The 14,623-nt window shown below is 46.7% G+C and overlaps 1 protein-coding gene across 3 annotated transcripts in view; it reads left to right on the forward strand.

Moving 5' to 3' along the window:
• The window catches only part of NF1 (neurofibromin 1), a 153,917-nt gene that overhangs the window by 37,055 nt on the left and 102,239 nt on the right, over positions 1 to 14,623 (forward strand). For all 3 annotated transcript variants that reach the window (XM_033171419.1, XM_033171421.1, XM_033171420.1), the window contains 11 exons: positions 275 to 358; positions 1,193 to 1,633; positions 2,974 to 3,113; positions 4,831 to 4,953; positions 6,060 to 6,143; positions 6,977 to 7,093; positions 7,765 to 7,946; positions 8,036 to 8,247; positions 8,769 to 8,930; positions 9,571 to 9,674; positions 10,827 to 10,962. In XM_033171419.1, coding sequence (XP_033027310.1) covers positions 275 to 358; positions 1,193 to 1,633; positions 2,974 to 3,113; positions 4,831 to 4,953; positions 6,060 to 6,143; positions 6,977 to 7,093; positions 7,765 to 7,946; positions 8,036 to 8,247; positions 8,769 to 8,930; positions 9,571 to 9,674; positions 10,827 to 10,962 — 1,785 coding nt within the window. The remainder of the gene's footprint in view (positions 1 to 274; positions 359 to 1,192; positions 1,634 to 2,973; positions 3,114 to 4,830; positions 4,954 to 6,059; positions 6,144 to 6,976; positions 7,094 to 7,764; positions 7,947 to 8,035; positions 8,248 to 8,768; positions 8,931 to 9,570; positions 9,675 to 10,826; positions 10,963 to 14,623) is intronic.

The following is a 14,623-nucleotide window of genomic DNA, read 5'->3' on the forward strand; positions in this document are numbered from 1 at the left end:
TTATATATCGCCCCTTCATCTGATTACAGAGAGCTGGGACCAGAACGCTTATTTATTTAATTAAGTACTTTATATCCTGCTTAATGCCATAGTCTCTAAGCTGGGTATGGTAAGGTTAAAAAGCTGCAATAAAGATAAAAATCAGTTTACACTAACCATAAAATCATAAAACCTACTTGAAATGTCTGCTGCAATAACAAGGTCTTCACCAGGTGCCATCTGGTATTTTCTGGAAGGTATTTAGAACAGTTCTTTTTCTTTTGTCGTGTTCCAGGCGTGGGAAGCCACACATTTAAAATGGGAGACAGCTACAAATTTGATCCTCAACTTTCCAAAGGCTAAAATGGAAGATGGCCAGGTAAGGCCTTTCATAAATATCTTGCAGGCCTTTTTCTCTGCTTCTCTTTAGCATCTAATGCGCAGGAGCGGGGATCCTTTGGCTGTCTGGTTGTTGCTGAACTACTAATCCCATCAGCCCTAGCAGGCACGGCCATTGGTCAGGAATGATGGGAGTTGTAGTTCAGCAGCATCTGAAGGGCCAGAGGTTCCCCACCCCTGGTCTAATGTGCTACCCTTCAGAGAATCAAGCTTTATATGGATCTTCTCATACAGCCAAGATCTATTGTCTTATCTTCTTAATGCTCTTTCCTGGTTTGCTGACTTACAATGCTTAGGGAAATCCAAGTAGTTGATTTTTTTTCTTCAGACCTGTCCCTGGTTGCCACTCCCACACATTTTGTGCCAACCACCAAGCCATCTTTTGGGAAGGAGGTGGCAGTTTGCTTTGGGAAATCCCAGCTTGCTTTGGGAAACTGCTTTTCAATAAAATTCCTAGATCAATTTACAGGGAAAAACAGGAAACCAGAGAAGCTAATGTTACAGTAGCCCGGCAGAAGCATCTAGAAGCAAATCCCATTTCTGATGGTGCCATTGTGGGTTGGGTATTGGATCAGAGGCCTGGTTTCAAATTTCTGCCTGGGGATGAGCTGCTTTTGAAAGTGCGGGCAAGTCTGTTTCAGCCTCGGTTCCTTTCTGTAAATGGGGACTTAGGATGTCCTGGGGTTGTTTTGGTGGAATTCCCAGAAAGCGCCCTGCTCCGATAGGAATAGCCAGATAACAGGTGAGCGTTCTGAATTTGCATCGCTGCATTTCTCTCTCCCCGCCTCCTGCCATGATGTGCAACTCTTTCTAGGTCGCGGAAAGCCTCCACAAGACCATCGTCAAGAGGCGAATGTCCCATGTCAGCGGGGGAGGCTCCATAGACCTTTCGGACACAGATTCTCTGCAGGAGTGGATCAACATGACCGGCTTCCTGTGCGCGTTGGGCGGGGTGTGCCTGCAGCATCGCAGCAGCGCCGGGTTTGCGACCTACAGCCCCCCCATGGCCCCCGTGAACGAGCGCAAAGGCTCCATGATATCCATGCTGTCGACCGAGGGCAACACGGAGACCCCTGTGAGCAAGTTCATGGACCGCTTGCTGTCGCTCATGGTCTGCACCCACGAGAAAGTGGGCCTGCAGATACGGACCAACATTAAAGATCTCATGGGCCTGGAACTGAGCCCTGCGCTTTACCCCATGCTTTTCAACAAACTGAAGAACAACATCAGCAAGTTCTTTGACTCTCAAGGGCAGGTAAAGGGGTTTGCTTTAATTCAGAGATGGGCAGTATTTTGGGGGCTGCAAGCTCCCGGGGAAAGTAGTCAGGGGCTCTCTGCCTACATACAGTGGAGGCTGCTCCATTAGGGCAAGTGGTGAACTGCACCCCCTTTCCGCCCATCAATAGTCTTCGTTCCCCCAAGTCTAGCCATTTCCTTCCTTACAGCCAGTCCAGAGGGTGGCCTTGGCTGTCCAGTTCCTCCTCCTCCTCCTCCATCCCATTTTTGCCCTTGTAGAACTCAGGAGGGTGCAGGCAAAACCAGAATTAGTTGGCTCTGCCTGCCATTGGCTCTGGCTCCACTCATTGGTTGGGCTTCCCGCCTTCTGCCCTACCAATCCCAATGGGCACCAGCCAACACTGCCCACATTGTGATGAGCTGGAGCCAAATCCAAAAGTGGATGAGGCAGTCGGATGAGGGCCACGTGTTTGTTTGTTATTTACATTTCTGCCCTGCCCCTTTCTAACTGGGAAGTCTTGTGTAAAGTAGCCAAAGTGGGAGGCGGCAAAGGTAGAGTGTAGAAGAGAAGTGATAGTTAGAAATGAGATCCCCAATGAGAGGGACAATCCAGATTTGTGAGGCGGAAGAGACCACATGGGAAAAAATGACAATGGCAACATAAAATCTATTATAAATATCTAAAAATGTCCACTGCGCACCAAAACCAGCTGTTCCAAGAAGCTGTCCAAAGGGGATACTTGAGGGGGTTTCCATCCAGGCAGTGAGCAGACCCAGACCTGATTAGTTTCAGCACCCAATTTCCTATATTGGGTGACTCCCAAATTTTGTAGCATTTTAGTGAGACTAGCAAAATGTCAGTAGCTCTGGGGTGTTCACAGATGTGCACAGTGACTATTATTAGCCCCTCCCAGCAATAGGTTTGATTGCATTCTGTACCACCATTCTGCCAATGCACTCAAGGCCATGTTTTTATTTAGTACTTCTGTAGCGTAAAAAGATAAAAGAATACAACAGAATTTTCTTAGGCTGTTGGTAGTCCCAGAGCCTTCTCCTTGCCCCCTGCCTTCCCCTTCAGGGCTTTTTAGCAGCCCCTGGGAAGCTGTAGGAGGGATTTCCCCAATTCAGGGGGGAATATCTCTTCTTTTAGAGGCAGCCAGAAGCAGCAAATTTGCGTGCCTGTTACTCATCACAGATATAGAGGTCACTGAGCGAATAATTATACTTGTGTCCCCATCAGTCTATGAACTTAGCTTGGTTTAGCACCGCTGGGTATTTCAATTTTAGTCTAGGCTTATGAGTATCGTTGACATGCCGGCCAGAAAACTCAAACTACAGCACCGTTTGCTTCTGTTACAGGTCTTGTTGAATGACAGCAACACCCAGTTTGTGGACCAGACCATTGCAATTATGAAGAATCTGCTTGATAATCATACAGAAGGGAGTTCAGAACACCTGGGACAAGCCAGCATTGAGACCATGATGCTGAACCTTGTCAGGCAAGTTGTTGTTGTTGTTGTTGTTGTTGTTGTTGTTGTTGTTGTTGTTGTTGTAATAATAATAATAATAATAATTTATTATTTGTACCCCGCCCATCTGGCTGGGTTTCCCCAGCCACAATGGGCAGCTTCCAACAAAGATTAAAAATACATTAAAATGTCACACATTAAAAACTTCCCTAAACAGGGCTGCCTTCAGATGTCTTCTAAATGTCAGGTAGTTGTTTATCTCTTTGACATCTGATGGGAGGGCGTTCCACAGGGCGGGCCTCACTACCGAGAAGGTCTTCTGCCTGGTTCCCTGTAGCTTTGCTTCTCACAGTGAGGGAACTGTCAGAAGGCCCTTGGCGCTAGACCTCAATGTCTGGACAGAACGATAGGGGTGGAGACGCTCCTTCAGGTATACTGGGCCGAGGCCATTTAGGGCTTTAAAGGTCAGCACCAACACTTTGAATTGTGCTCGGAAACGTACTGGGAGCCAATGTAGGTCTTTCAGGACCAATTCATTATATGGTCTCGGCGGCCATTCCCAGTCACCAGTTTAGGTGCCGCATTCTGGATTAGTTGTAGTTTCTGGGTCACCTTCAAAGGTAGCCCCACGTAGAGCGCATTGCAGTAGTCCAAGTGGGAGATATGTAGAGCATGCACCACTCTGGCGAGACAGTCCACGGGCAGGTAGGGTCTCAGCCGGCATACCAAATGGAGCTGGTAGACAGCTGCCCTGGATACAGAATTGACCTGCGTCTCCATGGACAGCTGTGAGTCCAAAATGACTCCCAGGCTCCGCACCTGGTTCTTCAGGGACACAGTTACCCCATTCAGGACCAGGGAGTCCTCCACACCAGCCCGCCCCCTGTCCCCCAAGAGCAGTACTTCTGTCTTGTCAGGATTCAACCTCAATCCATTAGCCGCCATCCATCGTCCAACTGCCTCCAGGCACTCACACAGGACCTTCACCGCCTTCACTGGTTCCGATTTGGTGGTGGTGGTGGTGGTTGTTACATTATGTTACCAGCCCTTCACCCTAAGGTCCCAGAATGGCTTGCAACAATTGAAACACAACATAAATATTAAAATACAGTATTACACAATATTTAAAACAGTTTAAAACCACTTTAAAAAGTTAGCCTATTCTTACTAGTTGCCTACAGGAGATTGAAATGGTGAGAGGCAGGACTGGGACTCCTGTGAACCCCTCCCTCCCTCACTATTGGACTCCAGTTTCCATCAGCTGCCTGCCACCCAGCATGGCCAATGGATCAGGGATGATGGGAATAAACACCTTTGGAGGACTACAGGTAGCCCACCCTGATCTACTGGTTCTTTGGACTCCTTCGGGAGGTTGTGGACTCTCATTCCTTGGAGGTTTCTAAGCAGAGGTTGTTGGATGGCCCTCTATCATGGATGCTGTTGTTGAGATTCCTGCATTCCTCCCCTAGGCTGAATTCCTCACCTGACACCTCCTGGTTCAGGTACCATTTTAAGTAAATCTTGATTCTTTTTTTTCTTTTTTTTGTCATCGTGCTCTATGGCCTATATTTTTACAATCGTAGTAAGATGGCTTACTCCCAGCATTTCATATAGGCCTGTGTATTTATCAGAAAAATACCTCTTGTTGTTGTTTTGACATGTAATTGCTTTGAAGGTGTCCACAGGATGCTCAAGTCCTTGGAAGGAGATTTAACCTTAACTTAGGCTTGGGCCTGTTTTTTGACAGGTACGTGCGCGTCCTTGGGAATCTGGTCCACGCCATTCAGATAAAAACTAAACTCTGTCAGCTCGTGAAGGTAATGATGGAGAGGCGTGATGATCTTTCCTTCTGTCAAGAGATGAAATTCAGGTGAGGATTGGTGTTGCCTTAGTGAAGAACACTGTGCTAATCTTCCTGTTTTTCTTGGAAATAGTTGATTGAGGTGGACTGTTTCTTGCCATAATTATTATCCCTATACCTAGTTATGTCTGTCTGTCTGTCTGTCTTATCTATCTGATGGCTATATACATTTAAAGCCAAATGCTATGTGTGGTTGGCTCCAGGTTTGAGTGGGTCCTGGGCAAAGTATCCTCTGATGGGTGGGCCTTCGTCTCCGTCAGCGGGCTTTGGCAGGATTACTTTGCTTTAGTGACAGAGATTCAGGTAGTGATGGTGATAGATATGCTTTGTAGGCTCCAGAGCAACACTAGGTCAGAGGCATTGTGGGAAATGGAAAGGATGACTAGATCCAACTGCCTACATGGCTCAAGAATGCCAGGTCAGGGGGTGAAATTAAGGCAGGGGTCAACAACCCCAGTAACAGTGCTGACACTGACCCTGATAAAATCGCCATAGAATTTCATTGTTCATCTGAACACAAGACTGTTCTCATCTATGATTTTTTTAATGGCTCTTTAGTAGCCACAATACAAGAATACCTTTGCTATTAGTGCCTGCAGCCATTCTAGTTTCTGCCACTTGGACCAGTTTGCACAATCGCTCAAAACAATATAAGAACACTTGAGCCTAAATCCTCCTGTGGTACGAATTCGCCTCTACACCTGTTTGTTGCCCAGGTGAAGAACATCCACCTTTTGAATAAACCACAGAACAAGGAAACTATTTTCAAGTCTAGCATCCAGATTTAGGGAGCCAGCGTTTATTATAGCTATTGCAATAGAACAGAGCTCACTCAACTCAGCGTGCCAGTTGAGAAGGTCTGCCCCGAGGAACTTCGAAACAAAAGCCTATATAGTAGTTCAAACACAGCAAACAAAGAGTCATACGATGGGAACTGAGAGGTGTTCAGCTAGTGATGAAATGACAAATCAAGAGTTGGCTTTGGGTTGAGCTCTTTGTGTGTCGATGTTTGGTGGAAGGTATCTTTTTTTAGCGTTTTAAAAATACACTGCTATGTTTTTGCTTTAATTTAGTATAACTTTGTTTTTTGAATCTTCTGTAATATCCAATTTTAGGAACAAGATGGTGGAATATCTGACAGATTGGGTTATGGGAACATCCAACCAGGCAACAGATGAGGATGTGAAGTGTCTGACAAGGTGAGAGAGGCTTAAGATGCCACTTCAGAATCTTGCAAGAACGATGCTTATCTTTTGCAGAAACAGGACAACAGAGATTTCTTTTTGAGGGGTGCTTTGTTAATAGCAAGTGGGAACTAGCTGCTGTATAGGAGTCTGTTTTCCACTCACCAAAGGGTGGGGGAAATAAAGAAAGAAAGCTGATCCAAGATCATAGCACCTGCATATTGAATTACATGAGTGTTTGCATCACTTGGCCTAGGCTGTGGGTCCAGCCTTCCCATTTCTAGTGGCCTGTATAAATTAGCAGAGGAGACAACAAACAAACACATGGGCAAGTATGCACTTGGGAGTCCCAGGTTCTTCCATACCGACCTCCTGATGGTCCTGCCTCATTATGAGATGGTGGTGTGAGAAAAGTGTCTTTTCGTGATGGCTTCTCATAGACACAATTCCCTGCCTACAGAGGTATGCCTGGCTGTGTCTCTGTAGTTTTAGGCCATTGGTTAAGAAGCAGCTTTTTCAATGAGTGTTCAGAGGAGAGATCAGATTCCTGCCGCTTCTGCTATTATTAACTGTTACTTGGTGATTTGTTATGTGTTTTCGAAGGATTGTGGTGTTTTTGTGTGTTCTTATCTATTTGCCTTGTAAACTGTCCTGTGGCTTGTGTCAAGAGCAGGTTATGAAACATTTAAATAAAAAAGACACCCACCGGCACAATGGGGAAGATGTGGCCAGTTGTTTCTGTGCAGCACGGCAAAGGGCAGGAGCAAAGCTCTGGCCCATTTTCAGAATGTGTGAAGGGGGTTGCACATTGCCCATTCTAACGATGGTCTATTTCCTGCTTTGTTCAGAGATTTGGACCAAGCAAGCATGGAAGCTGTGGTGTCTCTTCTTGCGGGACTTCCATTGCAACCTGAAGAAGGAGATGGAGTTGAGTTGATGGAAGCTAAATCCCAGTTGTTCCTTAAGTAAAGGCCCTTTACCTTATTTTATTAGTACCCGGTTGACTAAAACAGCTAGAATTTTATTACCACTTGGGCATTGCTGACACATCAGCCGTGTGGGAGGGCAGCAGGTTTTAGTCTGTAGGACTTATACAAGCATAACTGAATCCTGAAAGGACAGAGCTGTTATGTGGTCCAACTTCTCAAATCCAGGAAGTGGGACATCGGCTTGTTCTGGATGGTGTTGCACTCCCCTGGGAGCAGGTTTGTAGCTTGGGGGTTAATCCTGGATCCGACATTGTTGTTGATGGCCCAAGTGGCCTTGCTGGGTTCCTGTTTCCAGCTTTGGCTGGTTCACTGACTACTCTTCAGTGATAACTATTTTCAGGGTGGCTTCCCAGTAAGACAATAAAATACATAGGAGGGAGAGCAATTAAAACGACAGCAGAAGGGCCAGATATAAGGTTAAAAGACTTGGGGAAACTACAGTGGCCTTTTCCTTGTTCCAGAAAGTGATGAGATTGGAGCCAGGGGGATTTCCTTGGGGACAGAGTTCTGCAAGTGGGGCATAGTGCCTAGACACTTATCCTTTTGGGAAATGTTGGTTTTGTGTAGGAGAGATGGATTCCTCATATTAAGAGGGCAGGGGGAACTGTTTCTCCAGAGAGATGCAAGCCACTGTGTCTCGCTTTTAGGTACTTTACCCTGTTTATGAACCTCCTCAATGACTGCAGCGAAGTCGAAGACGAAAGCGCGCAAACAGGCGGCAGAAAACGAGGGATGTCCCGAAGGCTGGCTTCGTTACGGCACTGCACAGTCCTGGCCATGTCAAACTTGCTCAACGCAAACGTGGATAGTGGCCTTATGCACTCAATAGGTAAAACGGGAACTCCACCGTAGCTGTGTGAAGCTCAGCAAAGTGCAGGGCTTCATCATCTAAACGTTTCTGTTGTTGTCTGCTGGCAGGGTTGGGCTATCACAAAGATCTTCAGACAAGAGCGACGTTCATGGAGGTCCTCACCAAAATTCTGCAGCAGGGCACAGAGTTTGATACCCTGGCAGAAACTGTCTTGGCAGACCGGTTCGAGAGATTGGTGGAGTTGGTCACCATGATGGGTGACCAAGGAGAGCTGCCCATTGCTATGGCTTTGGCGAACGTAGTGCCTTGTTCACAGTGGGTAAGATGCTTTTGGTTATTCTTGAATGTTCTTTAGCATTGGTGAGTGCTGGGTGCAAGCAACTCAGCAGGTCGTGTGCAAGCCTCAAGGCTTGTTTGTGGCCACTAATATGAAATGTATTGTTGCTGATTAAAATTACTTGCTTCTTTTCAGGCTGCAAAGGGGAGGGTTATCACTGGAGATGCAAAATTAATAGAATGAGATGCACACAGGGAATATTGTACAGTTTAAACTGGAGTTTATTGCCATCAGAGCTTCACAAGATGATTTACTGATAGAATATATTCCTATTTCTGAATGTAGGAAGCTGCCTTTCCCTAGTCAGACTGTTAGTCCTTCTAGCCTGGTAGCACCCACTCTGACTGGCAGCAGCTTTCTAGAGAGAGCTCTTTCCAAGCACTGTTTCCTTATATCCTTTTTAATTGGAGATGGGAACACACCATCCTGACCTGGCATTGTTCTTGTTTGCCACATAGAGAATAATATTTAGGACTGGGTTTTATGTGTTTTGTTTTTGAAAGGATGAACTGGCTCGTGTCCTGGTCACCCTCTTTGACTCCAGACACTTGCTCTACCAGCTGCTTTGGAACATGTTTTCTAAAGAGGTTGAGCTGGCAGACTCGATGCAGACACTCTTCAGGGGAAACAGTCTGGCTAGCAAAATAATGACGTTCTGTTTTAAGGTACGTTTGATTATCAATAAATTCAAAAGAGGCAGAGAGAGAGAGAGATGGGGTGGAAAGCTCACCCAGAACACGAAATCAGATGGATTCAAAAGATTTTCGGCGTCTAGGTACACCATTGCAGTTGTGCTGTTGTCAGATTAAAATCACTTCAGTGCAGACTGTGCCTTAAATTCCAAAGCTGTAATCCAGCAGAGTGTTTACTTGGTTAATTCATTTTTAAAGCCATCAACTCTAAAACGTGGGATTAGTTTAAACTGTGTCTTGATTTTACTAGGGCAGCACATTTAACTTTTAAATTTTTTTAATCCAAATAAGTGCATATTCCAAGCATGCTACAGCATTGTGGCATAAACCTTTATGAGCTAGAGTCAGCTTCATTACATGCATGAAGTGTGATCCTTAGTTGGCAGAGAGCTGTCAGTGGTGTGGAGCTAGGCAGAATACAAAGCAAAATATGGCAATGCCTGAACATGATGGAGATGCCCATTTTGGCAATAGCCCCACATTTTCATTGACTCCCTGAAGCCTTACTGACTTCCTAAAGCAACGACAGCACTAAAAAGCACAGCGCTGCTCTCTCTCTTTTTTAACTTGCACATATTTGAAATCGCCAACCGGATTATTCTCTCTCTTGCAGGTTTATGGGGCAACCTACCTCCAGAAGCTTTTGGAACCTTTATTAAGGGCAGTAATTACATCAAATGAATGGTTGCACGTCAGCTTTGAGGTGGACCCTACAAGGTTTGAATCCGGGTGGGTGGGAAGGAAGCAGAGGGAGGAGGAGGAAGTCTGCAATGTTCTGCCTGCTTTCCCCCAACACACTGCAGCCCAGCCACCCTCCACCGGCAAGCCCCGTTGCTTGAGCCCTGCTCCTAACTCTAAGCAGGGAATGTAGGGTGCGGCAGAGTGGCCCTGAGTGATGATTCACGTTCAGCAACACTTGGAGGGCAAAAGGTTCCCCACAGCTGCCTCATACCAAAGGCAGACAATGTGATAGCCTCCAAGGTGTTGTTGGGCTGCAACTCCCATCAGCCCCCACTAGCGTGGCCAGTGGTCAGGGATGATGGGAGTTGTAGCATAGCAATATCTGGCAGACACCACGTTGGCTGCCCCTGCCTTATTGGGAAAGGTCGAGAGTCACAGCAGGCATATTGTAGTCACAGCGCCCGTTCTGCTTTCCCTTGGGGTAGATTTGGAGCTCTCTGGATGCTTTGCCCTGCTTCCGAATCAGCAGGGAACACCGCCAACTCTCTTGCTCCCATCTCTCGTCTCATTAATCTATCATAACCTGCCTTCAAGTTACAATTCTGAATCCTCAGATAACGGCCAGCTGTGCATGACTGATATGACATTACCGTTGTTCAGGGCTCGTTTATTTTATTTGTGTTCTGCTTTTTAGCTTGGCTGCCAGAGTAGATTACAATTAAAATCTGGTTGTAGTAGAATTAGGGATATGTTGCTCTCTCTGTGTTATGTAGACCAAGCTCCAGGCTCTTCACTGCAGACAGGAGGGGGCAGAAATCTGCAGATGGTCTCAGACTAAAGCTGGCTGATGGTAAAGAGGCCAGCCCACAGAAGCAGCCCTTTCTGCATTTTGATGCCATCCAGATGCCAGGCTTGGGGGATAAACTTACAGACCAGTCCCATCTGCTGCTTGGAAGCTCTCCAGCATTGTAGCTAGCGATAGGCAGAAGGAAACAAAGCTGTAGTTTGTGCTGGAGAAATCATAGAATTGCAGAGTTGGAAGGCACCCAGAGGACCATCTAGTCCAACCCGTCTGGCAGTGCAGGAATATGCAACTGTCCCATACAGGGATCAAACCTGCAGCCTTGGTTTTAGCAGCACCAATAAAGCTAAGGAGCCTGGCAAAGCCTTGACAGGCCTGTCTTACAGGTTGGAATCCGCCGAAAGCCTTGATGATAACCAGCGGAGCCTTCTCCAGATGACAGAGAAATTCTTCCATGCCATTATCAACTCCTCTGCAGAGTTTCCACCTCAGCTTCGAAGCGTGTGCCATTGTCTCTATCAGGTATGCCTGAATCTGGCAACACTAGGTTGTACATTTCGTTGGACAGTGATGGGAAAAGGGTGGAGAAGCTGTGCCCCTCCAGGCGTTGTCGGACTACAACTCCCATCATCATTGACTGCCGTCATGCTGGATAGGGCTGATGGGAGTTGGGAGTCCAGCCACCTCTGGGGAAGCACTGCTTCCCCCTATCTGTGCTATGAAGGTGAGGGTCCCTTCTGTTGCAGCTGCATTGGGCCTAATGCCTGAGGAAAAGTTAAAGAGGCATTCTCGGTGGTTGAAGGAAGCCTCCTTATAGAAGAAAGATGGGCAAGTGGCTCAGAGAGATGTGAGCCACTCTCTCTTCTCCTTGAATTCTTTCTCTGTCTGTCTGATCAATGCAATGCTGACGGCTGTGTGGTCTGTGTTTCTTCCCCAGGTTATTGACTGACAGGGCTGAGGGCTGATGGGCTCCCTGGCCTTGATTCAACAAGAAAGAGCCTTTTAAACCATTTCAGATCACCCTCCAAGGGCACTGCTACTGATTTATTTATTTTTGAAATCTTGCTTTCGTTGTGTTTGCTTCCGAGGGTCTGGGGAAATTCATGCACAATAAATTACACCTTGGTTGTTACCGGGGCCAACCTTTTGCCTTTGCTGAGGTTTTGATGCATCACCTACTGTTGCAGTGATTTACAGAGTTCCACCTGTGTGCTGTTATATGCACTGTGCAGGGCACATGAGTTGTGTCCGCTGTCTGTACTTGAAAGGCTAGTTATATGCTTGAGAGATGAGCTTGCACATTCATGAGATTCTCTTTATTCTCCTGGGGCTGCCCATTTGAGGATGCAGATGTGTGTGCGTGTGTCATCCTCTACATGAAAAGCTTCTTGCACGTCTAAAAGTAGTAGTTCAAGGAAAAAGCAGGTAGACTACAACGGCCCTGGTAATAAACTCTAAACTTATTTAGTAGCTTGCAAATATACAAATTAAAATACTTGCCTGCTAAGTTGTATCCAGTGCTAGTCCTAGATCCATTGAAATAAATGGATGCTAACTTAGGCACATTTATTTCAATGGGTCTCCTCTGAGTAGGAACTAGATGGATACAGACCTCTTTTTCTATGCTGGCTGGAATGCTAGACACTTGGCAGGGTGATTTAAAAAATGTTATTTTACCAAACAATCTGATAGAGGAGAGAGAGAGAGAGAGAGAGAGAGAGAGAGCTTTCCATCTTCTATGACCAGTGCAGATTCCAAGAAAACTGGCAGAGGAGAAATGAAGGGATCCCATCTCTTCTCTGCCAGCTCATACACTCAACTGCATGCAATTCCTGGTTACCTAGAGCAAGCAGGTGAGTTGTTCAGTGCAAGGAGGGTTTAGGTTTGTTTCTCTCCCCCCCACCACCACCTGGGAGGTGAATTTAGTAGTGCATTCTAAAGTAGTCCTGTTTCAGGCAGCATCACACAATATTTCTGAACTGAATGGAGCCCTCACAAAGAGGAAGCAGGCTTGATAAAGGAGTAAATCTGGATTTTGAACTTGAGTGGGTAGGGAGCCTTTTTCTGGGGACATGTGCCAGTGGTGGGCGGGGCCAGAGACAAAAGTGGGTGGAGCAGGAGATGGTGGCTCTTACCTTTTGCACAGTAGCCTGCATTCCAGCTATGAGCAAGCAGGAAGCATTATTATCACAGTTCAAGGTCACACTTGAGGGTGGGGGGCAAGGCTGGGGGGGTGGGAGGGCATGTGTGGCCTAGGGAGAGTCCCAAGTGCCTGAAGGGCTGCATTCAGTCCCTGGGCTTGGCGTTCCTCACTCCTGCAAGCAGCTGTTGACTTTCTGCATAGGAGAGATGGCAGAAAGGGTCTTAAAAGAAGATCGAGGTCCATTTGAAGCAACATAGTCCTTTCTGCTTTTCTGGGCAGGAATAATTGGTTTGCCTCCAAACATCTTCCTCTCTTACCATCTGTTCTCTTTCCCCAAAGCTTTGTGATATCAGCAATATTAGTTAACTTGCTCCTCTCCCTGTCCAACTGAGAAGCCAATTCTGTAGGGACAGCGGTGAAATGAGATTGACGTTTGTATCCCTGTTCTTTACATTAAAGCTGCTGGGGAGGAATGAAGTGCCTTTTAGAGAAGGATCTTGGTGAAATCCTTCCCAAGAGCTTTCCCTCTGGAAATGACAACTAACTGAGTGGGGAAATAGGTGTGACTGCCTCTCACTGTCACTCAGCATGAAATTCCCAGGGTTAGGGAAGAGCTTTCTGCGATTATGTCCACACCTCTCGTTTACTGGAGACGTGTCATGTGTGGGCCTTGCAAAGTAACGGAAGGGAACTTGGACCAAATGCCCTTGCTTGCTAGTCTCATTCTCTGGGTATAGAACGTAGGTGCTCTCCTTTGCCAAGTAAAAACCGGTTCTGTCCAGCGCCCAATAGAACATTGTACGGGACAATAGCTGAGTCTGCAGCTTCTGTTTCAGATGCAGACCTGCAGCCAAATCTATGAGCGTGCAATGAATTTTGTTAATGGAGTGTATGGTGTAGTGACTGTAAAGTTTGAGATGCTATGGAAAGTATTAAGCCTTCAAGGTTACTCCTCCGTTGGAGAGAGACTGTTAGAGAACTGCTGTGAAGATGATTCAGTTTCTCCCTTATTTAATGGATCGATTATCTACTTACTTACACGCTCATGAGGCATAAACAATATTTTTCCTAAAGGTTGCGTTGTGGGATGTGTGATACCTGGTGTTGTAAATAACTTTATCGGTAGTGATTGGGCACATTCTGAATCAGCTTGTACTGAGGTTTGGGCCTGGCTTGTGTTAAATTTCCCTGCCAGTTGTTCTCCCCCCCCAAAAAACCTTGCTCTTGTGTGAAGGGGGAGCTGATAATGTGGGGGGTTGACCAGAGACCCAAAGAGGCCTCTAGGCATCGTCTTTAAAACCTGGATGCTGCTGAGCATGCACTGATGAAGGGGATTTGCAGTTTCCTCTGCTGCCCTGCCTAGCTGATGGATTTGGAGGCATCCTAGGCAGGAAAATATGCTCCAGCTCGTGATTGGGAGGATCCAAGCCGTCAGGGTGAGGTCCACAGGCTTCTCTTCCCAGCCACTCGTCCCCCTACATTTCTCCCAAGTGTACGCATGCATGGAAATGGGGGAGAACTGCCAAGAGCAAGCTCCCCAAATGAGTCTGTTAACTGGGTTGTGGTTGCATATGCTGTTGTAGACAAAAAGCAGTGAAGATCTGTGTGTTGGTTTTAAGGCAAGGATGTGCATTACCCTGAGGCCGGGTTTCCTCTCCACCCACTGCCTGCCCCAGATACGCCATCTGCTTAACCCTTACAAGTTGCTCCTGGCCCATTCCTCTTGGATAGGAGGAACCCCTGATGCAACTTCCTCTGACAACTCAGTGCTGCATGTGGGTGGGGAGAGGCTCGCCTGTGTGGGCCTTCCTTAATTACAGCCGATTCCTACCAGAAGCTGGTTGGGCTTCTGATCTCGCTGGGTGGCTGCTAACTTGAAATATGTATGTTCCAGCCTCTGGTGGGAGAAAACAGATCGTTTCCTGTGGCTGGCTTGGCACTTTGTCTCAGTAGGTTTACCAGTCCATTGCGGGAGTCTTGGATCCCAAGCTCTGAGAGATTGTGGGAACACAATTGGTCCCTTATCTCTGGAGCTGGGGA

Source organism: Lacerta agilis, chromosome 15 (genome assembly GCF_009819535.1).
Source record: "Lacerta agilis isolate rLacAgi1 chromosome 15, rLacAgi1.pri, whole genome shotgun sequence".
Taxonomy (NCBI): domain Eukaryota; kingdom Metazoa; phylum Chordata; class Lepidosauria; order Squamata; family Lacertidae; genus Lacerta; species Lacerta agilis.